Source organism: Bubalus bubalis, chromosome 9, assembly GCF_019923935.1.
Source record: "Bubalus bubalis isolate 160015118507 breed Murrah chromosome 9, NDDB_SH_1, whole genome shotgun sequence".
In the NCBI taxonomy this organism is placed as follows: domain Eukaryota; kingdom Metazoa; phylum Chordata; class Mammalia; order Artiodactyla; family Bovidae; genus Bubalus; species Bubalus bubalis.
Window position 1 is genome coordinate 98,684,611 of NC_059165.1, and position 24,978 is coordinate 98,709,588.

Sequence of the window (24,978 nt, forward strand, 5' to 3'; positions counted from 1 at the left end):
CCCTTGGACTGCAAGGAGATCCAACCAGTCCATTCTAATGGAGATCAGTCCTGGGTGTTCATTGGAAGGACTGATACTAAAACTGAAACTCCAGTACTTTGGCCACCTCATGCAAAGAGTTGACTCATTGGAAAAGACTCTGATGCTGGGAGGGATTGGGAGCAGGAGGAGAAGGGGATGACAGAGGATGAGATGGCTGGATGGCATCACTGACTCGATGGACGTGAGTTTGAGTAAACTCTGGGAGTTGGTGATGGACAGGGAGGCCTGGTATACTGCGCTTCATGGGGTCGCAAAGAGTTGGACACGACTGAGCAACTGAACTGAACTGAATGAGACTGAATGCCATGATCTTAGTATTTTTAATATTGAATTTTAAGCCGACTCTTTCACTCTTCCTCCCTCACCCTCATCAAGAGGTTCTTCACTTCCTTTTGCTTTCTGCCATTAGAGCAGTATCAACTATACTTAATAATAATAACAATTAAAAAACCCCTTTATTTTCTTATTCTTATGTTCTTTTCTTAGGTGCTATTATTACAGAGGGAGCGCAGCCCACCCTGCATTAGTCCCTCAGCCTCCTCTACCCGCGGCAGCCTGAAGGCTTGAGGGCTGGAGCAAGACCTTTTGGAACCCTCAGTTTTGATGCTATGGTACTAATGGCCATAGTAAAAAATCACTTACTATGGGCCAGGTACCCTTTGTTCTGAGAACAGCAGTTCTCAAAGGGGTTCAGAAACTTGGGAGCCAGAGACCCTTTCAGGGGGGTCCATCAGACTGAACTGTTTTATTTTTTTAAATAAATATTTGATACTACTTTAAAACATTATATTTAGCCTGTGGGATCTTCGTTCCTTGACCAGGGATAGAAGCCATACCCCCTGCATTGGAAGTAGAGCATCTTAACCACTGGACCACCAGGGAAGTCCCTGAACTATTTAAAAATATTTTTTCTTTGAACTATTTTTAATATTAATGTTAAGATATCCTTTGCCTCTGTCACTTTTTTTCTCTCACACGTGTGTGGTGGAGTTTCCAGGGGAGAGTCGCTGTTGCAACAGGTAGGATGCAGAATCAGATGTGCGAATCCAGCTGTCTTCTGTTCACTGGACATGGAAGAGATGCAAAATTGGAAAACAATGTCTCTTTTTATGGAATATTTTTGTTTTGGAAAAGGTGGTTATTTTTCATTAAAAATGTTATTTGTTATCATGAGTAGATGGATTGTGATTTAAAAACTAACAGTTTTTAAAATTAGCAGTTTTATTTTTTTTGTTTTGATCTACAAATGGCAAATATCAGTAGCTATAACCCATATAAACAGATGTATATGTATATATATATAGTTTTTTTTTGCCATGCCACACATTATATATATGTATATATAATTTATTTTTTCTTTTGGTGGTGTGGCATGTGGGGTCTTAGTTCCCTGAATAAGTTCTATGGCCCCTGCATTGGAAGCTTGGAATCTTAACCACTTGACCACCAGGGAAGTTCCCTCAAGTATATTTTTTAAAGAATGGAAAGAGGTACTGAGACCAAAGTGTTTGAAAACTGGATGTAGAAGAATGGTCCAATCCAGCCCGCTGCCTGTTTTTATAAATAAAGTTTTATTGGAACATAGGCACACCCACTCCTTTACATAAGGCTGCTTTCCTGGTGCAATGACAGAGCCAAAGAGATAGAGAAACCATCTGGGCTACAAAGCTGAAAATACTTACTCTTTGATCCTTTAAGAGAAAGTTTGCTGGACTGATGCAGAATAATGTATTTAACTTCATGAACAGCTCTATTACTGTTTCCCTTTTGCAGATGGGAAAATAGAGGTACAGAGAGGTAAAGTCATTTTCCTTAGATCACACAGTCAGTGAGGCTGGGGCTGAGCTAAGCCCCTCAGGGTCAAATGACTGACCCCAAAGTTGGGGTGTGGTAGATGTCTTTGGTTAGTGTCCCCCTTCTTGGCCTCTGATTCCCCTTCATCTGGTACTCCGTTGTTCCTTGAAGACCATCTACCTCTCCATGATTCCCTGAAGCCCTTTCTTGGGAGAACCAGGAGTTGCATTTTCAGACCAAAGGCCTTTCATGTCAGCCTGAACAAGGGATGTGTGTGTCACTACATCATTTCTGACTCTTTTGAGACCCTATGGACTATAGCCCACCAGACTCCTCTGTCTATGGGATTTTCTAGGCAAGAATACTGGTGTGGGTTGCCATTTCTACCTCCAGGGGATCTTCCTGACCCAGGGATTGAACCTGCATCTCCTGCCTTGGCAGGTGGATTCTTTACTACTGAATTACCTGGGAAGCCCCTGAACAACAGGTATAACTGGCCTTTTGCTCACCTAAATCAACATAGCTCTCTGACCTCCTGACGTTATTAACAATGGTTTTTGGCTGTTGACTATATTCACAGAAGCATTCAAAGAATAGGCGGGGAGGTAAGACCCTGGGGGTGGAAGGTGCTCTACCCCCTTCATCATGCGGCCAGCTTCTAGAAGCCTGGAGTGGGAGGGTGCCGGCAGGTGCACTGTTGGTTGATGGGCAGATGGACAGATGGGGCTGGGGGTGGAGGGAGGGCAGGCTGTCAGTCCCTTCTTAAGAACTCCACCCCACCTCTGATATGCTGCCCCCACCTTGAACTGGCCATGACCCTCTTCTGCTACCACAGGCTGCTCTGAACCTTGACCTCTAGGTTCTAGGACTCTCTGATGGCTGCGGTAATTCAGGGGCATCTCAGGAAAGTCTGTGAAATGGGATACAGCTTGGGATGGAGCCCTTCAGAAGCAGCTTCTTGGGTGCTGGTGAGTGGGGTGGGAGCGCCAGAGGCCTCGGGTGGGGCTCACCTCCCACTGGACTCTGGGGTCCTGAGCTAGGCTTCCAGGTACCTCCTGCAGGGTGTTTCCAATAGGAATTTTGCTAATATTTGAGGCCTCACACATTCTCTTTGGGGCCTCACTGGCCGGATCATGCAGGAATATTATCCAGCAAACTGGAGCCATGGGGAGGTGGTGGTGGGGGGTGGTCTGAGGGTGGAGGCATGGGGTGGTGGTGGTGGGACTCTACTGCCCTGCAGTCCCCCAACCAGGACAACCAGGTAAAGACCCAGCCAGTGTCCCTGGCTTTAACTTTTTTGCAGAGTCCTGGCTGGAGAGCTACCGCTTTCTCATCCTTAACCACTTTCCAAGTGCCTCCTACCAAAGTACCCCCAAAGAGACGTGGGGAGTACTTTGCAGAAGCTAGAAAGACCACTCCAACACAAGCCCTTTGATTCAACTTTTTTTTATTTTTTTTTTCTTTTTGAATGTCATGCAATAATTCACAGTCCCAAGCCCACAGTTTTCAAACAAGGTAGGAAAAAGGAAAAAAGAAGCAAAGGAAATCGGTGGTGGTGTTTTTTTTTCTTTTTTCTTTTGTTATTTCAAGCAGGACCAAATGTCAGAAAAAAATGCTTCTTTTCTCAATCATTAATTTTTTTGTCCTTTTTAAAATTGTTTTTTTTTTAAATTGATTTCTGCAGGCAGTAATAGTAGGGTTTGGTATAACCAGCAAGCACTCCTGTGTGTGTCTGAGAACGTGTGTGGGGTATGAGTGTGTCTGGTGGCGGTCTGTGTGGGACGCTGGCTTTCCTCTTCGCTTCCGGCTTCTAGCCACACACACGGGCCACCAGCAGGCGTTCACCAGGGAAAGGAAAGATTTCAATTGAGATGATAAAACTCATCAATAGAAGCAATTTTTTTTTCTCCCCGTTTTTCTTTTAAAAATGTTTTTTTTTTTTTTTTTTTTGAAATTTCCATTTTCCCCAAGGTTCTCCAAAAATGGCTGAGTTAATTCGAATCCCTTGGCTGTGTGGTTTGTCTGCCCCCGAGGGCCCCCCCGCCGTCGTCGTGGGGGATCGGGGCTGGGTGGGGGGCGCCGTTGCTGCCCAGGAGGGTCTTTCCGGGACACCCTGGTGTGTCCCGGCCCTGGGGACTCCCTCCAGAGTCCGGGGTCGTCCGGCTGGTCCTCTCCTGGGCCCTCCCGGGGCTCCCCGCCCCCGTGTGCTGGGCAGGTGGCAGCGAGGTGGCCCCGCGGCCGGTGCGGCTCCTCCCCGAGGGGGGCGTGTGCGTGGGGTGCGTGGGGGGGCCGGGCGGGCGCCACCTCGCCCGGGCTTAGCACCAGTCATCGTCGTCGGTCTCGCTGTAGGCTTCGTGCAGGCCTTTCCGGGAGCCCGGCCCGCGGGGCCTGGCCAGTCCGTGGGCCGGGTAGTAGCCGTTCGGGAGTCGCCGGCCGTGCCTGGAAGGCGAAGCGCAGGCCGGGCCCGCGGCCCGGGGAGTCCTGGGCGAGCACGCGTGGCGCGCGGGGGGCGGCGCGTCGTAGGCTGCGGCCCGGTGCTCCTCCTCCTCCCCGCCGCCGCCACCGCCCGGGCCGTCTGGCTCGTCGTAGTCGGAGCCCCGGTAGTAACCGTGGTGGTGCCGGGGGCCCGGGGGGCCCTCGGCCGCGTGCGCGCCGGACGCCGGCCATCGCGCCCCGCCGTGGCGACACGGCGCCCTGGGGGACTCGCTCCGGGCCGGGCCCGGGACCCGCCGCTCCATCGCGGGCGAGCGGCTGCTGCCGTGGCCTCCTGTGGGCGGCCGCTCCCCGGCCAGGGGCTCGGCCACGGGGCCCGGGTACCTCCGCGGGCCGCTGGGGGCCGTTCGGCCCGGCCGCGCCGCGGGCTGCTGCTGCTGCTGGGGACCCGAGCCGCCGGCCTTACGGATCACGGGGGAATAGGACACGTGCGGCCGGGGAGTGGAGGGGGTCTGGGGGAGCTGGCGGCGTCCCCGCCGCGGAGTGCTGGTACCAGATGTTGAGGGGGCTGGGCTTCCACTTACGGAACTACTGCCCTACACGAAAATTGAAACAAAGGAAATCAAAAAAAAAGATACAACAAAATCAACCAGAAGGAGACGGGAGGAGACACAGAGGACGGGAGGGTGGGGAGCGAAGGAAAAATCAGAGGACGGGGGAGGAGGGTGGGCGGGGAGGACACACAGGACGTTCAAATGGAAAAAAAGGAAAAAAGCAACAGCCACAGGTGGGAGGAGGGGGAGGAGGGGACAAGGAGGAGGAGGAGTGAGACAAGGAGGGTCGGGGGAAGTCGAAAACCAACACAACAAAGTGAAAAGAGAAATGAGAAATGGAGTTTTGTAAGTTTCGGGGTTAAAAATAGCAGAAGTTTCAAAAATTACTCACAGGCGTCCAGAGGACAGAAATCATAATTGAAACAAAAAACGGAAGCTGGGTTAAAGAAAAGCAAAAGGCAGAAGGTAGCCAGGGTGGGAGTGAGTTGTAAAGACCACTGCTGGCCCAAAACTCAAACGTGATCCACAACCAAAGAGGAAGCAGCTGCGGGCGGCGGGGAGCGGGGTGGCAGGCGGGCAGGGGGCTGGGGTGCAGAGTGGGGAGCCAGAGTGGCAGGGGCCAGTGTCCACCCCTGCCCGAGCCCAACCCCCTGGCTTGGGGAGCCCCATGGTGGGCAGGTCAGAGATCACGGCAGGAGTGGGGAACCCCGCCCAGAGGGGGCTGTGGGCTGTGGCCCCCCATCCTCTCCCGGAGGGGTCCACAGCGCGTCCTGCCACACCCACCTGACGGTGGGCCATGTGCTCCCGGCCCTCACTGGGTGAGCGGGACCAGCGCTGGTCACGGGCCCGGGGCCGGCCGTGCTCGGGCCGCTCCTGGGTGTAGCGCTCCTTGTCAGGGGGCGGGGGGTGGTGGTGGTGGTGGTGGTGGTGGTGTTGCCGATGCTTCCGGTCCTTGGGCCGGCCCCGCTCCTGGTCTCTTTCCTTTGATGGCAGGTCCCCAGACTGGGTGGTCATGCTCAAGTCTGTCCCCAAGCCTGGGGCCGCATGGGGTCAGACAAGACAGATGGCTGTGAGGAAAGGGCGGCATGGGACGTGCATGTGGGCGGCTTCTAAGAGGGACTGCGGGCCCTGCGGGCACCTGCCCTTGGGCCCAGGGTGGCTTGGTGGGTGTGTGTGGGGGAGCTGGTCACCAGGGTGTGAGCAGCAGCTGGCGCATCTCAGTCCCCCTGGGTCCTGTCCAGGCCCTTCTGTCTTTCCTTAGTGTTTACCCTGCTCTGCCTTCTGCCCCATCTCCCCTGCTCTGTCCCCTTACACAGCCTCTGGTCCCTGGGCCCTGCAGGGCGACCCACCTGTGTCCACATCTGTGTAGCGGCCCAAGGAGCGCTCGGAGGTGCGGTGGCCGCGGTCTCTGCGCCTCTGGTGGTGCCGCTGGTTCTCCTCGGGCGGCACCCTCTCCAGGGAGTAGTCGTCCAGGCGCCGGGCCTTGGGGCCCAGCACGGAGGCCGAGCGCTTCATGGGGCTGGTGTCTGAGATGGTCTGGGGTGGGGGGGAACAGGCCAGCGGGCTGGGGTCAGTGGCCGGGACGCAGCAGTCCCAGTCTGCCCCATCCACCATCAGTGATGGGGTGTGACCATCCAGGGTGGGATCTGGTTGGGGGAGCCCTGAGCCTCAGGCTCCAGGACTCCTCTGTCCCCTCGCCAGCTCCTCCTGGGTTCCTCCAGGAGGCCCCATTCTCTCCACCTCCTGCTGGGACAGGCAGGTCGGCTGAAGGGCAGAGCTTCTCCCATCCGGAGTACAAACCTGGGAGCCCTGGGCAACCCGGCCTGCTCTCCAAAGCGAGTGAGGAGCCTCAGCCTCTCCTTGCTGCCAGGCCTATCGGCCCAGGGCCAGGCACCCAGCACACAGTCCTCCTTGGCCAACTGGGACTGGACTTTCCTGCCCACCTGAGTCCAGCTTCTATGGGAAGCCTTTGAGGGACTGGCCTGGCATTTGAGACCCCCGGGGGGACCTGCTCTCCTCATCCTTGGCCTGCAGCTTGGGGGCCTGTGTGTTTGCTGCACCCTTGGGTGGAACTGTGTTCCCTGCGGCTGGGAGAGGAGAGAAGGAAGACAGAGCAGACTTGCCCAGGGCTTGGCCCAGTGGCACTGCCTGAGACTGGAGTCTTAAGGGAGTCGGGGCTGAGACCAGAGGTTCATAGTGGTGTCATGGGAAAGAGCCCCCAAGAAAGAGTGAGCCAGGCAGAGCTACAGGTCAGGCTTCTTGGAACGATGGATGCCCGCCTGCCAGGCTTGGGGGCCTCTGAAGAGAGGGTGGGAGGTGGGGGGTCAGGGCGAGGTCATCCCTCCAGGGTACACGTGGGGCACACAGAGAACACAACACATGAGGATGGGGCTCCACGGGGTGGGGGGCAGGGGGTGCGGTCTGCGAAGAAAGGGTGGGGTCCGAGGACCCGGAGAGATGACAGAACTCCCACGAGGGGGGGTGGGCGGGAAGAGGGGGCCGGAGCCCAGCTGGGCGGCGGGCAGGCGCGGTACATACACTGAGGTTATTCCCACGTGGCCGGCCCCTTCTCCTCTGTCACAGCCCCACGGGATGGTGCACACAGAAAAAACAGAAAGAAGGAAATAAATATAAAAGCCGAGAGGGAGAGGGAGAGGTGTGTGGGAGATGGAGGAGAATGCCAGGGTCGGCGAGAGAGAAGAACCTGAGGTGGGGAGGGAAGGGAGAGGGGGAGAGAGGTTAACGTCCCCGGTGCGTGGGCGACCCCAGGCCCGGCTGGCCTTCCTCCCATGGGGACGGAGCACACAGATGGCAAAGGCACGAGACCAACAGATGGGGCGACGTGGCCGCAGGCGCCTGGCCCTGGACTCTGCCTCATGCAATGCGCCCCAGCCCTGGCTCCGCTGACACTCAAAGCTTCGGGGGTGGGGTGGGGTGGCTGTCAGCTGGCTTGTGCCCCCCTTCTCCTGGGGCCCGGAAGCTCAGTCCTGGTTGGGCTTTGGGGGGCCCATCGGGATGGGACTGGACAGTCACATGCAGGCTGGGTGCCTCCCACCCAAATTCCCAGCAGCCAGAGGCCACACCCCTGGGCGACCCTGGCCCAGCCAGGCACAGCACAGCCCAGCCCCCGCCACCCCCACCCCGCGCAGACGCCACGGCACAGCACACGAGCAGCCTGCCACAGTCAGACATGCCGCCCTGCCTCTCAGGTTGGGTGGACAGCCCAGCCATGCTTCTGGCCCCTCTGTCCTGGGGGGCCAGGGGCTGTGGGACACTGCCCCCCGACAACCAAGCCCGCAGCTGGGTAAAGCAGCCACACACAGACACGCGTCAGGCACACACACCTGCTTCTCCCCAGCGGCTCTCACAGAGACCAGACAAACGACTCCCAGGCCCTACCCCAGACATGCTACCAGGTCCTGGGACCTGCCAAGTTCCCCAGAGCATGTACGATGTATGAGCACACCCATCCCTGTGTGCATGCGCCTCTGTGCGCATGCGTGCGTGCGTGCATGGATATTCTTGATTGCAGCTCTCACCGGGGCCTGACACATCCCCTCCCATCCCCCATCCACATCCCCGATATGTGTCCTCCATATCCTCCAGCCTCAGCATCCCCAAACGGAGCAGAGACAAACCCCGAGGCAGTGGCCACGGTGCCCTGCCCCAGAGGCACCTCGTCCCCTCTCAGTTCTCCGTCAGGGAGAAACTAAGAGGACTGGGGCCTCTGAGGGTTCCAGAGGTGTGGACCCTGCCCGCTGCAGCCAAGGGTGCAGGAGTCCCCCCCAGCCCTGGGTCCCTGGGCTGCATAGGAAAGCCGGGACTCCAGAGGCCAAGTCCAGTCCCCAGGGTGGTGGGTGAAAGCTCTCACCTGGTTCTCGGCAGGCAGGCGGGGCATGGAGGCGGCCCGGGCCTGGCCTTCAACGGGGAAGTAGTGCTCACTGTCAGAGTAGCCGTCTCTGCCCATCTCTCGCATCTCCACAGACTGCGGGGCAGATGGCGAGGCTGGGTGAGCCCCGGGGCCGCCTGGCCGGGGGATCCCGGGGTGGAGGGTTGGCTGGGTGTGTGCAGAGCTGCAGGTGAGGGGCCCAGACCCCTCCTTCTTGTCCTGCCCGGGCCGGGGAGTCAAGGGGGCGCTGGGGCCATGGAGGTACCTGAGAGTTGGGCTGGTTATTAGGCATATCGGTGGGGGGGCCCCGCTCTGGGCTCCATGTGCCCGTCTTCTGGAACATCTCCTGGGCCCGCTGAGTCACCCAGGATGGGCTCTCTTTCATGCCACTTTCGTGAGCCATCCTGTGTGGGGTACAGAGGCCAGGGTGATGGTGGGCACTCTGGTGGCTTTTGCACCTGGCACCCAGCACCCCTGTTGCCCTGCCTTCTGGCCAAGAGGGACACTCACAAGCCTCCTCCTGGGTCCAGCTGGGTGGAGGGGAGGGCGTTCTGGCCAGGCCCCCCCTCCTGTGTTGGCGATGGGGGCTCCATGCGCTGGAACATGAGAGGTGTCCGATTCTGGGGAAGCAGAGAGCAGCATGTGTACACAAGGTGGCCGGGGGGTGGGGGGAGAGGGGACAGATGGAAGAGGGTGTCCCAGGCTGAGGCTTTGGTTTCAAGACTGCAGTGAGGAGGCTATGCTTAGCCCACCCATGGGGTGAAATCCTAGAAGCCATTCTTGAAACCCACCCCTACCCTAAAACACACACACACATTCAAGTCTGATCCATCAGCGAGTCCTCTAGACTCTTCCAAATCCATCCATAACCAGATCACTTCTCACCGCTCCATGACCCCCGTCCTGGTTTTCATCAGTTTGGCCGGGACCACTGCCCCCTCCCAGGCTCCCAGCTCCAGACCTTACTCTCCATGGCCACCAGAGAGCACCAGTGAGCAGCGGCAAGAGATCACTTCCCACCTCTCCTGAGGCACCCTTGTGGCTCCCACTTCACTCTGAGCAAAAGTCAAAGGCCCACAAATCCTGAATAATCCGTCCTGTCACCTCCCCACTCTTGTCTCCTTCCCCTGCCCCTCTTGCTCACTCTGTTCTGCCATATTGACTTCCCTGCTATTTCTCAAACTCATGGTCCTGCCTCAGGGCCTTTGCATTGGCTGTTCCCTCTGCCTGAAACACTCTTCCCCTAGGTATCTGCTTGGCTCTCTCTCCTCTTCCTTCAAGTCTTTCCTCTGATGTCACTTCCTCAGCAATGCCTCCCAAACTACCCCTTTCAAATTACGTTCCCTTGCCTGCCCCCTGCTTTTTCTCGTGGCACTTACTTTTTTCTGCAGTGTGATATAATTTCATCATCTATCATTGGTGGCCTTCTGCCAACTGGAAAGTCTGCTCTGCAGGGATTTTGGTCTGTTTTGCTCACAGACATATACCCAGAGCTGAGAAAGGTGCCTGGCACACCATAGGTGCCCAATAATTAAAAAAAAAAAGTTTATTTGTTTTGCTTATTGGATTATTTGACTGCACTGGGTCTTAGTTGCAGTACGTGGTATCCAGTTTCCTGAGCAGGGATCGAACCTGGGCCCCTTGCATTGGGAGCGTGGAACCCTAGCCACTGGACCACCAGGGAAGTCCCCGCCCAGTAAGTGTTGGTGGAGCAAATGAGTTACTCCAGGTTATGTCTCCTTGGCACTGCCCTCCTCCTTCAGTGACCTGTCCTGGAGCCTGACGTCATCCCACTGTTCTGGTTGGTCCTCACGGTGACGAGGGAGACACTGTCTCCCAGCCTGGGTGTCCACAGAGTGATGGACAAAGGAAGGAGCGGCTGTCAGGGCTGGAGCCATACCTGTTCCTCGCGCATGGCCTGAAGCTTCTTGGCCTTGCTCTGCCGGTAATACTCCATGATCATCATGGCCGCGTAGATCTTCCCCACTGTCAGGTCCGTGGCTGGGGGCACAGGATGAGCTCACCGTGGGTGAGGGCCCGGTATGCACCAGCCCCACCATCCCGAGGCCTCCTCTTCCCTCCCTCTGTCCCAGGCCGGGCCTGGCTCTTACACTTGTGCGGGGTGACCAGCAGGTCCAGCGTCTTCTGGGACAGATTGGGCCAGATGGCCATCATCTCCTTTCGCAACTCGGCATCCATTTGTTGTTTGTCAGCTCCGCCTGCGAGTGGGAACAGAGAGGCATCAGCTGGCCTCTGGGGAAGCTGCAAAGCCATAGGCTCCTGCTGATCCAGGCTCTGGGGTCCTGGTCCCCAGCAGGGCCGGGGCCTTTGAAAGACTGTGTGGGAGACAGTCCAGCATACAGAGGAACTGGCCTGGTTCCCACTTACCAGCTGCATGACATGGGTGTTAGTCTACTGTGCTGTGCCTCCGTTTGCCCATCTTTGAAATGGGGATGATGGCAATAGTACCTGCCTCAGTGAGTTATCTGAAGATCAGAGTAGTTGATGGGCCGCATTAGAACTGTCTGCTGTAGGGAGCCTGGGGTAAGCCTCAGGGAATAGTCCTGATAGAGGAGGTTTGTCCCTCAACCAAATTTCCCCTCCTATGAATGCTGACCTTGGAACTAGCTGACCCCTGGCCCCTCACCCCAGCCATGGTGATTACTTGACTTCTCTGCCTGAGTACATGTGAGTGTAGCCCTTCCTGCCTTCCCTGGGATTGGCTGGGGCCATGAGATGAGTTCTTGCCAATGAGGTGTGAGCAGAGTGAGGTGCCACTTTGGGGATTTAGTGGCCAGTGCAGAACCCTCCTGAGTTCTCATTCCGTCACAGCAACTGGTAACACTGGGGACTGTGGTTGCCCACTCAGGCCTGGTCCCTAAGTGACTAACAAACAGAGGACCTGCCGACCCTGGAAGACGTTCCCACATGATGCAAGTGGGAAGTGAATCTTTGTTGGTTCAAGACCTTGTTTGTTACAGCGGCACATTCTCATTCATCCTGACTGATACATCAGCCTGGACCCTGTTTCGACTCTTGTTTCACAGCCCCCAACATGAGGCACAGGGGTGCTGTCCTAACATTTACCAGCAGTTAGGGACATTGACTGGAGAAGGCAATGACACCCCACTCCAGTACTCTTGCCTGGCAAATCCCATGGATGGAGGAGCCTGGTGGGCTGCAGTCCATGGGGTTGCGAAGAGTCGGACATGACTGAGCGACTTCCCTTTCACTTTTCACTTTCATGCATTGGAGAAGGAAACGGCAACCCACTCCAGTGTTCTTGCCTGGGGAATCCCAGGGACGGAGGAGCCTGGTGGGCTGCTGTCTATGGGGTCGCAGAGAGTCGGACACGACTGAAGTGACTTAGCAGGGACATTGATGACAGCTAGAGAAAGGGTTTGAGGGCTTTCTGCTGGGCCAAATATTAACCCTGTGGTTGCTGGATTATGGGAGGAGGTCCAGGAGATCTGGGGGAAGGGCAGGGGCCGGCTATCAGCCAGTTGAGTAGTATTTCAGTGTTTGAACCACCATCCATGGGGGCCTGCTGGCTGAATAGCTGACCCACCCAGGCAGCTCCAAGAACCCCCTCTGCCTCCACTCCCTGTCCACCTCTTGTCGCCCACCACCTGCTCTCATGGTCCTTTCTTCTCCCACTCCACTTTCCGGATCCAGCCTAGGACTGTCTTTGGACCTCCTGTGCAGTTTCTCCTTCTCAGCAGATGTGGGTCAAAGCACAGACATCTGCCAGGCACTCCGTGTTTTCACTCATCTTCCCTTGTGTGACCCCAGAGACAGATGTCTTTATTTTGAGAAAAATTCTTTCAGAAGGGTCTTTTGTCAAGTCAAGCACAGATCCTGTTCCACTGTGAGGATCTGGAGGCAGTAGGGAGCTGAACCGCCTGGACCAGTGTAGTGGCCTCTGCGCAAGTCCTCCCACACCCACCAGAGGGCGCTCGTGAACACCTGAGGGCAGTCGCCTCTGCCCAGGTCCACCTCCCAGAACCACCAGAGGGCGCCCACGAACACCTGCATCAGTCACATGTCTCCGGCGCTCAGAGCCCTTCAAGGCTCTCACCTCACCCAGGGTGATCTCCCCAAGTCCACAAGACCCTGAACCATCTGCCCTCATCTCTACTTTGCCGTTTGGTCACTCTGTTCCAGCCACACCAACCTTCTCCATGCTCCGCAACCACGCCAAGCATCGTCCTGCCTCAAGGTCTTTGTATAGGCTGTTTCCTCTGCCAGGACGGTCCTTCCTACAGGTATCGGTGTGGTTCCCTCCCTCATCCGCTTCACGTCCCTGGCCAGATCCTTTATCAAAGAGGTCTTCTGGCCGCCTCCCAACCTAAAGCAGCCCCCCTCTTCTATGCCTTTTTCTGGCTTTATTTCTCCACTCTGTACTTACCGCCTCGTGCTGTTGCTCAGCACCTCACTTCTGGTGTCTGCGGGGTCTAAAGGTGCAGCGATCACTGGGGCCAAGCTGTGTGGGGGTGGGGCTGATGGGTGGCCCTGGACTCAGGTTGCGGGAGACCCTTCAAATAATCATCTGTTCTGTAGCTGGCCTTTCAACACCCTTGACACCAACCTATAACAGTTTTTCTTTCCTCTAGGAAAGCAGTTGGAATTAATAGCTACATCTCCCATCCTCTGTAGCTAAGTGAGGTGCCTGGGGCCTCTTTGGTTCCTTTTCAGAGACATGGGAAGGGGAAGAAGAGAACGTGACATTCCTGTGTAAAGTCACTTCTGCCCAACAGCTTACGTATTTCCTGTCTCGGGTGGAGAAAAGGAAGCCACCTATTGTTACGGACTGAATTGTGTCCTCCCAAAATTCACATTGACGCCCGAATGCCCAATGTAATGGCATTTGGAGATGGGCCCTTCAAGGAAGTGACTAAGAGAGACAGACAGCAGGGGTGCATACGCACAGAGGAAAGGCCATTGAGGACACAGCAAGAACGTGGCCATTTGCAAGCCGAGAGGCCTCTCAGGAGGGAGCTAACGTGCTGGCACCTTGATCTTGGATGTCCAGTCTCTAGAACTGTGGGAAAGTAAACTTCTGTTGTTTACGTACTGTCTCTGCTATTTTGTTATGGGAGCCTGAGCTGACTAGGATACCTGTTCTTGGTGAATGGTTGAGGCAGGGTCAAGGTTTCTCGCCCTGTCAGACACTGAGGCTGGATCATTCTTGGTTGTGGGGCCGTCCTGTGTGCTGCAGAATTTCAAGCATCCTCGGTCTCTACCCACCAGTTACCAGTAACGACAACCAAGCCTGTCCCCGACATTGCCAGGTGTCCCCTGGTAGACATAACACCTCCGGTTGAGAATCACCACCTTAGGCTCCTTCTGCTTCAATTCACATGTAAATCTCTCATTCGGGATTGTTGTTCCCATTGAAATACAGTAAATACCCTGCCTGTGAATCTTTAAGTTGAGAACTTTCCAAAGATGTGAAAGTGCGTTCCATCAGTGTCAGGCCAGGCGTGAGTTAAACTGCAGCTTCCCTCCATGTCCTACTGCTGAGATCCTTCTACTTTGCCATCTCCCGCCTCCTCTCCCTCCGCCGGTCAGTAGCTCATCTTGCCTGCTCACTCAATTCCAGCCCCTGTATGCCAGCTGTTATGCTATACTCTGTACTTTTTAAGGTACTATACTGTAAGACTGAAAATGTTTTCTTTCTTTTTTGTTTGTTCTTATATATTATTTGTGTGAAAAGTATTATAAACCTATTACAGTACAGTACTGTATAGCTGATTATGTTCATTTGGTACCTAGGCTAGTCTTTTGGACTTAGGAACACATTGGACTTATGAACGCTCTTGGAACAGAACTCATTCATATGTAGGGGACTTACTATGAAGGGAAACTCCTTAGGGGATTTCAAGGCAGCTCTCCCTTGGGGTCATGGGATCCACTCAAGGCTGAATCCCAGGTTGACTCCTCCTCCAGGTACAGAGTTGTTAATACTGGGGCTCCCAGGGCTTCCCTGGTGGCTCAGATGGTAAAGAATCTGCCTGCAATGCAGGAGACCTGGGTTCCATCCCTGGGTCGGGAAGATCCCCTGGAGAAGGAAATGGCAACTCACTCCAGTATTCTTGTCTGGAGAATTCCATGGACTGGGGAGCCTCACAGGGTTTCAAAGAATCTGACATGACTAAGTGACTGACACTTTCACTTTCAAAGACAGAAGGTACCCCTGTATTTGGGCATCAGTCCCCCAGAAATCAGTTGAGTCCCAGCGTCTTCCCCTCCCCTACATCACTCTACACACCCCTGGTGAGCCTTCTCTGTTGCAGGGTCTGTCCCAGGCACGTGGCAACATTCAAGAGCTTCTCTTGGGACTTCCCTGGTGGTCCAGTGGTTAAGATTCCATGCTCCCAAAGCAGGGGGCTTGGGTTCAATCCCTGGTTGGGGAACTAACATCTCATATATCACGTGGCCAATAAATAAATAAAATAAAACATTAAAAAAAAAAAGCCCCCCTGGCATGCCAGGTACCATAAGGGCCAGCCCACTTCCAGTTTCAACAACCAAAACTGTCTTCAGCCTTCCCTGGGGTGAACTGCTGGCACCCAGATAGGAAGAAAGTTTCTTCTCTGCATGGTATTGAAGGCAACTGGCAAAGGAGGTGGTAAAATAAGATGGGAGTGCCTGCTGCCATCTCTGTGTTAATTTGGTCTGTTAGAACTGACAACAATTTCTATTAGTTCATCAAAAGCTTCCACTTCTGCCACATGCTCCTTAATATGAAAAGTTGTAAAGAGTGAATAAATCATCATTTTTCAGGCTAAAAAAAAAAAACACAAAAAACACAATCAAAGTTGTCTTCAGACATGGCCAATGATCTCTGGAGGCAGAATCATGCCTGGTTGAGAACCCCTGACTTAGAGTTTAAACCCCTGACCAGGCTCCCCACCTCCGGCCCTACTCTTTCTTTCCTTTCCACAACATTTCTGGCCTTTGAACATGTTACATAGTCTACTTATTTATAGTGGCCTATTTTTCTGTTGCCTGTCTCCCCACAGCCCCATGAGGGCTGGAGGTTCATCTGTCCTTCGCTGCCACGTCCCACTTGCTGAGCACAGGGCTGGGCACACAGCATGTGCCCAGTGGGGCTCTCATTCAGTGAGCTGGTAGTAACACAGGCAGGTCAGATTAATGGTGAGCACGGCCCTGTGGGACTCCCAGGCACGAAGGCCTTTTTCCTCCCCCTTGTCTTCTAGGCAAGACTCCAGCCTCCTTGACCTTGCCTGAATTCCAAAGGGTGGATTCCAACAGTTGCTAATCAAGGAAGCAGCAACCAGGAAACCACCTGAGGCAAGATTAAAGGGGCTGGAGAAACTCAGCAAGATTAGGAGAGGGCTCCCCTTGTAGCTCAGTTGTTAAAGAATCTGCCTGCAATGCAGGAGACCAGGGTTTGATCCCTGGGTTGGGAGGATCCTCTGGAGAAGGAAATGGCAACCCACTCCAGTATTCCTGCCTGGAGAATCCCATGGACAGAGGAGCCTGGCAGGCTACAGTCCATGGAGTCGCAAGAGTCGGACACGACTTAGCATCTAAGCCGCCACCACCACCTGAGACCCTGCACACACTCTAATGCTGTCAGCAATCCCACCCTTTCAAAACTTTGCAGAACTGTTGTTGTTCAGTTGCTAGGCCATGTCCAATTCTTTGCGATCCCATGAACTGCAGCACGCTAGGCTTTCCTGTCTTTCCATATCTCCCGGAGTTTGCTCAAACTCATGTCCATTGAGTCAGTGATGCCATCCAAACATCTCATCCTCTGTCGCCCCTTTCTTCTCCTACCCTTAATATTTCCCAGCGTCAGAGTCTTTTCCAATGAGTTGGCTCTTCTCGTCAGGTGGCCAAAGTACTGGAGTTTCAGCATCAATCCTTGAAATGAATATTCAGGGTTGATTTCCTTTAGGATTGACTGGTTTGCTCTCCTAGCAGTCCAAGGGACTCAAGAGTCTTCTTCAGCTCCACAATTCAAAACATCAGTTCTTTGGCACTCAGCCTTCTTTATGGCCCAGCTCTCACATCCATATATGACTACTGGAAAAATCATAGCTTTGACTAGACAGATCTATGTTGGCAAAGTGGTATCTCTGCTTTTTAATACACTGTCTATGTTTATCATAGCTTTTCTTCCAAGGAGCAAGCATCTTTTAATTTCATGGCTGCAGTCGCCATCCATAGGTAATTTATCCTAGCAATGGGATTTATGGTGGGGGTCTTGAGCCATGTGGTACCAGTGTGACCTCTAGAGGAGCGAGAGGCTCAGCAACTGAGGTCAGCCAGGCTTACATGACTAATTCTCAATAAATATGCTAGACTCAAAGTTCAGGTGCGCTTGGGTGGTTGACAATACTTCATACGTGTTGTCACACAGCACTGCCGGGAGACGTAAGCACTGTGCATGTGACTCCATTGGGAGAGGGTGAAGCTCCCTCTTGGTCTCTTCCAGACCCTGTCCAGGTGCCTTTTGCCTTTGCAGATTTTAATCTGTATCTTTTTTCTGTAATAAACCACAACTGTGAGTAAAACAATTCTTTTCAGTTCTGGGTTCTATCACATCACTGAATCCAAGCCTTTTTTCTTTTTTTGAACCTTCGTTTTGGGCTATCCTGGGACCCCCAAACACAGGTTCTCCAGAGGAAAACAGCAGCTGGGATACAAAGGTATTATGTAGGGGCTTCCCAGGTGGCGCTAGTGGTAAAGAACCTGCCTGCTGATGCAGGAGACATAACAGATGCAGGTTCGATCCCTGGGTGAGGAAGATCCCCTGGAGGAGGGAATGGCAACCCACTCCAGTATTCTTGCTTGGAGAATACCATGGACAGAGGAGCCTGGTGGGTTACAGTCCATAGGGTTGCAAAGAGTCAGACACAACTGAAGTGACTTTGCATGCACACATGTACCAAGAGTGGGTGCCCTGTTAGACCCATTTTACAGGTGCAGGAACGGTAGCAGGCAGAATTCTAAAGCTTACCCTTCTCTCCCAGCAAGATTCTGCTTATTCAAGCAAATGATCGTCTAGGGACTGCTATAAAAGGACTTTGCAAATGTAATTAAAAGTCCCAAGTCAGTTGACTGTAAGTTTCAGAGCTGATCTAGGTGGGTCTGATCTAATCAGGTGAGCCTTCTAAAAGCAGAGCATTTTCTTAGCAGCAGAGAAGTCAGAGAGACTTGGAGCACGTAAATAATTAGATGCCTCCCCAAGAGCTAAGCATAAACTCTGGTGAGAAGCCAGAAATGAAATGGGGACCTTAGTCCTGCAGCCACAGGCAACTTAATTTTGCTAACACGCGAATAAGCCTTGGAGTAAATTTTCCCCCAGAGCTTCCAAAGATGAGCCCAGCCTGGCCACCTTGATTTTGGGCTTGTGAGACTGTGGACGGAAAGCATAGTTGAGTCTATCTGGACTTCGACCTACATACCTATATGCTAATAAATAGGTGTGTATTAAGCTGTTAAATTTGTGGTCATTTGTTACATGGCATTGCTAGCTAATACATGGGCTGAGGCTCAGAGCAGGTGAGGTCTTCTGCCCAAGTTTACAACTGAGGACAGGGCAGGTAGGTGGGCAAGCTGAGTCCACTTTTCCACATGATTATAAGAAAGCAGCTGCCCATGATTCTGCTTCCTCACCTCCCTGGGTTGGGACCTGGACCAGTTTCAACCATGTGTGTGGAGACCTGGACCAGTTTCTGTCTCACTGGACCAGTTAGTTGCTCAGTCGTGTCTGACTCTTTGAGATCCCATGGACTGTAGCCGGCCCGCGTCCTCTGTCCATGGAATTCTCCAGGCAGGTATACTGGACTGGTTTGCCATGCCCTTCTCCAGGGAATCTTCCTGACCCAAGGATCAAACCCAGGTCCCCTGCATTGCAGGCAGATTCAGTTTCAACCATACTGATAAGCAAACACTCTGGGGCAGGCAGAGCCACAACCCAGACAGGCCCCGGGTCCAGACTAGACGCATGTGCCGGGATGCCTGGCAAGTCCGAACCGCTTGCCTCCGACTTGCTGCATGAGAAAGAAATTAATGTTGTGTGTCAGACAAGGGCCTGAGCCCTGACCCCTCCCCTTCTCCCTTATGCTGTTCCGAGTCTCAGCCTCACTCCTGATTCTTTCTCTCGATTTGGGGGCACCCCCTGCTCTCTTTACTTTGATCTGCATGCTTCCTGCTCCAACAATGCCTGTCCTCAATGTGCCCCTCCCCTCGCCCGGCCCCCACCAGGCACTGTCTCACTGGAAGCTGCTGGTCTCCCTCCCTGGATGTCTTCCTTCCGAGCAACTTCCGGCCTTGGAGCCTCCTTCCCCTCTTCTCCTCAGGGCCCTGGAAAGAACATGCGTCTGCAGTGCGGCCTTCCTTCCTGGTGACCTCTCAGGGGCTTCAGCTGGGTGCAGCCCTGACGTCTCTCTTCAGCCCCACTGAGATTTCCAACCCTCTGCTGGACAATGGACCCAGTCCTCCACCGGCGACTCCCCCGACTTCCTTCTCTTTGGTGATCCATGCGCCTCTGTCCCTACCCTGCTGTCTCGTCAGCTGCCAAGTCACACCCAGTCTACTGTTAGGCTCTGAAACCCACTCTGGGCAGTCTACTTCAGAGCTGCCCTGGTCAAAGTGGTCGGTGGTGACCTGGCACAAAACCCATTGATCGCTCATGGTCCTCAATCTTCAGAGCTGCCCTGGTCAAAGTGATTGGCGGTGACCTGGCACAGAATCCATCGGTTAGTCTTGGTTCTCACTCGTGGTCAGTCTTGGTCCTGGGCAGTGCTTAAACACTGGAGATGCCTTTTAGGAGCCAGTGTTGCCCTGCTCTCCACCCACCTCCCTGGCCTCTCCTTTCCACTCCTTCTCGACCACCTTAAATGCTGGGGTGGCCCCAGGCTCAGTCTTCAGGGGGTCTCTCGGTTCACTCATCCCCTTGGAGAGCTCCTCCAGTCTCCTGGCTTAACACCTGTCAGCATTTGATGCCTCCTGACTCTGCATCTCCAGCCCAACCAGGAGGACTCACCATCTCACTTCCTTCAGAACCTTGTGGCGGGGGAAATGCCAGGGTGTAAGTTGGAGGGCCCCTTCTAGCCCCCATGTCCACGTCTCACTGTCAACACCAATCTTTTGCCCTCCCTTGGCCCCAGACCTGCTCCTCCCGTCTCTTCTCTCTCAGGCAACTGGGGCTGGGTCCATCCTTTAGTTGCTGGGGCCCCACCCCTTGGGGTTGGCCTTTATGCTCTCTTTCTTAATGCTCCACATCCATCCATCAGCAATCTGGTCATTTTGACTCTCAGGAAATATCCAGAATGTGAATACTTCATATGCCCTCCTTCCAAGCCCCTATCCTGTGTTCCCCTGATTTATGTCAGGGCTCCTCCTATCCCACGGGTCTACCCTGGTGGCTCAGATGGTAAAGAATCTGCCTGCGATGCAGGAGGCCCAGATTGGATCCCTGCGTGGGGATGATCCCCTGGAGAAGGGCATGGCTACCGAATCCAATATTCTTGTCTGGAGAATTCCACGGACAGAGGAGCCTGGTGGGCTACAGTCCATAGGGTGGCAAAAAGCTGGACACGGCTGAGTGACGCTTTCATCTCTCCTAGCTTCCACTGTGGCTAGAGGGAGCTGAGCCTGCCTCTGCTCACGAGAGAGCGTGGCGCCCCCATGCGGAAAGTGCAAGTCAGTGCCACACAGCTCAGGGTGGGGTTGCGCAAGGGATCTGCACCGGCTGGTCCCTCTGCCTGCAGTGCTTTCTCCCCAGGTATCCACGTGACTCCCTCCCAGCCTCCTTACGGAGGTCTCCCCCCGCTGCTCGAAGTGTCAGTGTCCTCCAGGCTTAGAGCGGTGTCCCGCACACGGATATCTGCTGAAGCAGGTGAATTTGCTGAGTCCTCTGGCAATGGCACCCCACTCCAGTACTCTTGCCTGGAAAATCCCATGGGCGGAGGAGCCTGGTGGGCTGCAGTCCATGGGGTCGCGAAGAGTCGGACACGACCGAGCGACTTGACTTTCACTTCTCACTTTCACGCACTGGAGCAGGAAATGGCAACCCACTCCAGTGTTCTTGCCTGGAGAATCCCAGGGACGCAGGAGCCTGGTTGGCTGCCGTCTATGGGGTCGCACAGAGTCGGACACGACTGAAGCGACTTAGCAGCAGCAGCAGCAGCAGCTGAGGCCCTGGCTCCATCCACCCTGCCCCACCTCTCGGTTTCCATTCCTGCCCCTACCTTTGGCAATTTTGATGTCCAGGGCCGTGCGGATCAGAGCCATGAGGGTAGAGTTGAAGTGGACGGTGTTGTCATCAGCGACGGGCAGATCCATCCGCAGGAGCCTCTGCAGAAAACCAAAGGCAAGGGCAATCACTCCCAGGGACCCCTCCGCCATCCCGTAAGCCAGACCCACCCTACCCGGGGAGCCCCAGGAAGAACTCTGAAGGCAGCGGCTAGGGTGCCCCCCACCCCTCAGGTTACCTGTCCCAGTGTTCCATTTCCTGACTGCCCCTGGTGACCCATAGGGGGCGCACTGGGGACTCTCCTATGCTGCCCGTTCCTCACCCGCCTACTGGACCCTAGAAGTGACATTTCCAGGGTTGGCCAGGATCCTTGCCCTGCCCCAGAGTTCTTCTGGACAGCTCCGTTCCATTCTGACCCCAAAGAAGAAGAGCACAAGCCAGATTGCAGCAGACATGCAGCAGCCAGGCAGAGGGGTCCATGGCCACAGCCGCTGGGAGGGCCGCCGGCTCCCCACCCCTACCCCCTGGCTCGGCCCAGACCAGACCAGATGGGCACAGACCACATCATTCCTCCGAGAAGCGGCAGGCAGGCGGCTCCCCGACTACAGATGGGGCGGGCCCCTCTCTGACATGCAGTGAGGCCATGACACACAGAACGGCGGACGGGGCGCATGCAGACGGAATCTCGAGACTCATTCATAGCTCCGTGGAAAGTGTATCTCAGGGGCATGTCCAGGTCTTGGCTTTTTGTGCGATGGCATGGGGAAGGGGTGACAGGGTGTTCCCATGGCCCAGGGAAGAAAAAATTCCCTGTATCCCAGGCAGGGGCTCTGTCCCCCATGCTTGGTAGCAATGGGAGAAGATGCTGGGCTGGTGTGTACCAGCCCAGGATGAGGTGGCATGGAGATGAAGATCGATGTCCACCAGAGCAGACACGGGGAAGCACAGAGTTGGAGAAGGGGATGGGAATGGCAAACTCAGAGCAGAAGACAAAAGATGGGTTGGGGCAGGGTGGTGAGGGAGGCGGTAGACAGAGAAACAGACTGGGCCGCTGTGCAGAGCTGTACACTGCACAAAGGGCTCCCCATCTCAGAAATCATGGATGTGCGTTTAAATGACACCTTCCCAGCTGACTGTGGAAAAGTATCGTGCTATCCCCACATGGGTGGATTCCAATATTTTCCCCACAGAGTGTTCTATGGAAAGGAGGCTTGTTTCAAATTGGCACAAAGGTGCTTATGAACCCGTGGTGGCCCTGCACAGAGACCAAGAAGGAAAGGGCACTCGCCCTCTCTCTTGCACACACTCACACACACACCGACACTCAGCCAAGCAGAGATCAAGAGATGGACAAAAGCACAGGTAGAAAAGGGATAGGTGCAGGGAGGGGCTGGTGGGGGCACCTCAGGGGTGCCCAGTGGGAGGAGGAGGGGTAAGGATGTGGGGAGGTGGTTACGTGACACAGGAGGAAGTGAGGTGCACAGAAGGGGAGGAAGGATTCTCAGACACAGCGGGGGCCAAGGTGGGATGGGAGAATGGAATGATGGGACCATACTTTTTGGAGGGGTTGACTGTCAAAGTCATCCCCTGAACTTCATGTGGATGAGTTGTGGGGAACAGAGCATCTGTCCTTGGGTGCCAAGGGAGATTCCAGGACAGGGGTCTAGAGGGGTGGCCCGGCCCAGCCGCCTGGCGGCTCCTTCAGCCAGCATGCACCACCCCCCAGGTCGGCCATGGTGCCTGCCCGCCCCAGGCCCCCGCCAAGGCAGCGTGCATGGCCTGCGTCAGGGTGCCACGGTCCAGGGGTCCAGCTGCGGCCCGCCTGCCCACTCTGGAACAATGGAGAGGCATGTTGGGTTGTCTTGGGGGGAGATGGGTGGCTTAGGGACAGAAGACTGGGGAAGCAACTCCAGCGGGCAAGGAAGAGGGGAGAGGCTCTGGGTGCTCCCCGGAAGGTCTCAGATGCCCCAAGGCCCTAGGTCAGAGATCAGCTTCAGGTGTGTATAGGGGACCATGAGACCTGGGGGCTTGAGATATAAAAGGTGGGGTCCAAGCCCCTCTCTGCAAGGTGCCTGCCCAGGTCTGGACAATGGGGGCCACTGTGGGCTCAGTGCCAATCCCACCTCTCAAAGTGTTTGTGTCCAATTGGGTTCCTGGGGGACCAGGTGCGAGGGGACTTGGGGGCTCCCCTCCCCCACCCCACCCCAGCGTGTTGGCCATAAGAGAGTCTCAAAACACCAAGACACACTGATCAGAAAGGACGGACACAGTAAATTGCTTAGAATCAAGGGATGGTCATGATCCATTTACTTGAGGAGGAAAGGGGAAAAAAAAAAGAAAAAAGAAAAAGGAAAAAAAGAAGAGTAACGCTGGAAAAAGAGACTCGGCTGGCTGTTCCTGGTCAGCACTGAAAAATCCCCAGTGCCTGGACGTCGGTGGTTGGCAAGGGTTAAACTACCTTGTAAGCCACTCTGGCCGGACACTTCTTCCCCAGACCCAGGGGCGGAGACATGTGTCTCAGCATCTGATACATGTCCGGGTAAGGCATGCGGCCCCTGGCAGCACCAAAAACAAAAAACGGAGGTGGGAACGGAGAACCAAAGGAAGGGTGGGTGGAGGGAGGGGAAGAAAAGGAAGGGGAAAAACCAAAAGAAAAAAAAAAATCACACGAGCCGAAAAAATAGAGAGAGAAAGATGCAGAGAACAATAAAAGAGGTGTTTCAAATAAATAAAAAAGAGGAGAAAAAAATGGGAGAGGTAGTTAAAAAATATTATTTCACTGCTTATGAGCAGGGAGAGAGAGAAAAGAGAAAAGTCAGATTCACTTTTGACTCTGAGCTCTAGTTCTGGTGGAATGCAGATAGAATGGGCGGGGAGGGCGGCTTCTCACTCAGAAGGGTCTGGAGCAATTCTTTGGTTCGGTGTCATTTAAAAAACTGGGTCAAGTCCTCTGGTTTGGCTGAGGCTGGTCTCTGAGGGGGCCTAGATGGGGAAGAGGGGCCACGACAGTGGGAGAAGGGCTGGGGCTTTGGGAGGCGAAGGGTGGAGAGGGAGAGAGTGGAGGAGATGGTGGCGGTGGGGGTGGGGGGTCAATGCAAAGTTACGGTCCCCTCGGATGTGTCTGATTTTGGGGTGCCGTTGAGACCCCGGGATGGGCAGCTTCAGCTAAGAGCAAGCAGAAATGGCTGAAGGGAACGGAGAGATAAACGTTCCATGCTTCATCAAGTCTACGTGACTGCATTCTGTTGGCTAAGAGAGTTTTCTAGTTTAATGCAAAAGAGAGAGATGGCTCTGTTTTTTAGATTATATATATATATATGAAATATATATATTGAAGAACCCCAAGCCACACTCATTCCATGGATGCTAGCAGGTTTTAGTGGAAATCAAACCTTGCAAGCAACCCTATGAGGACATTTCTTGCCTAAGCCGAGAGGGGGAGATATTACGCGCAATAAACTGTACATATCCTTATAATGAATCCGACCGCTGAAAGGAGAAGAGAGGGGATTAGTGGAGGCACGGGGTCAAGCTGCATCACACTGGCTCCGTGTGCTCATAAGTGAGGTCACGATGCCAGGGCCTGGGAACCCCCTGGCTTGAAGGAGTAAGGGAGACATAGGATGCATAAAGGTCCCTGAGATGGTCCCAGACACTTGCAGACCCTGGGGGTGCGGGGTGGGCAGAGGGTTTTGTGTGGAGTGGGCTGGGAACTCTGGGCTGGGAGAACCTCCCCCAGGGCTTTCTGTATTGCCCTCCTCCACAATCTACATGGCTACACTGGGGGCTGGGGGGGTTCGTGGCATAGAGGACAGGGGGACAGCATCCAACTGCTGTGACCTAAAATCAAAAGAGGAAGAGTTAGGAACCAGCCAAAGTCAAGCCCCAGCCCCGTGGCTCACCCCAGCCTCTTGGTCTCATGGAGGACTTGTCTGGGGCTGTAAGAATGGCAAGGATTGATCCTTCCCTGCCTTCCTCATGAGGCCTCCCCTCCAGTGCTCAGGCTGCTGAGGGCCTCTATTTAACGCTTT

General features: G+C 54.6%; 1 protein-coding gene across 8 annotated transcripts in view; it reads right to left on the reverse strand.

Moving 5' to 3' along the window:
• Window positions 1-3,266: 3,266 nt before the first annotated feature.
• Window positions 3,267-24,978, reverse strand: part of CACNA1A (calcium voltage-gated channel subunit alpha1 A) — a 255,543-nt gene continuing 233,831 nt past the window's right edge. For 3 of the 8 annotated variants that reach the window (XM_044948206.2, XM_044948210.2, XM_044948204.2), the window contains 11 exons: window positions 24,340-24,436; window positions 20,943-21,048; window positions 10,824-10,931; window positions 10,613-10,713; window positions 9,223-9,332; window positions 8,978-9,116; window positions 8,695-8,808; window positions 7,362-7,397; window positions 6,173-6,359; window positions 5,607-5,857; window positions 3,267-4,865 (listed from right to left, as the gene is read on the reverse strand). In XM_044948206.2, the coding sequence (XP_044804141.2) occupies window positions 4,152-4,865; window positions 5,607-5,857; window positions 6,173-6,359; window positions 7,362-7,397; window positions 8,695-8,808; window positions 8,978-9,116; window positions 9,223-9,332; window positions 10,613-10,713; window positions 10,824-10,931; window positions 20,943-21,048; window positions 24,340-24,436 (1,963 nt within the window). In that variant the 3' untranslated portion in view covers window positions 3,267-4,151. The other 5 variants (XM_044948208.2, XM_044948205.2, XM_044948211.2 and 2 more) reach the window with 4 other exon arrangements.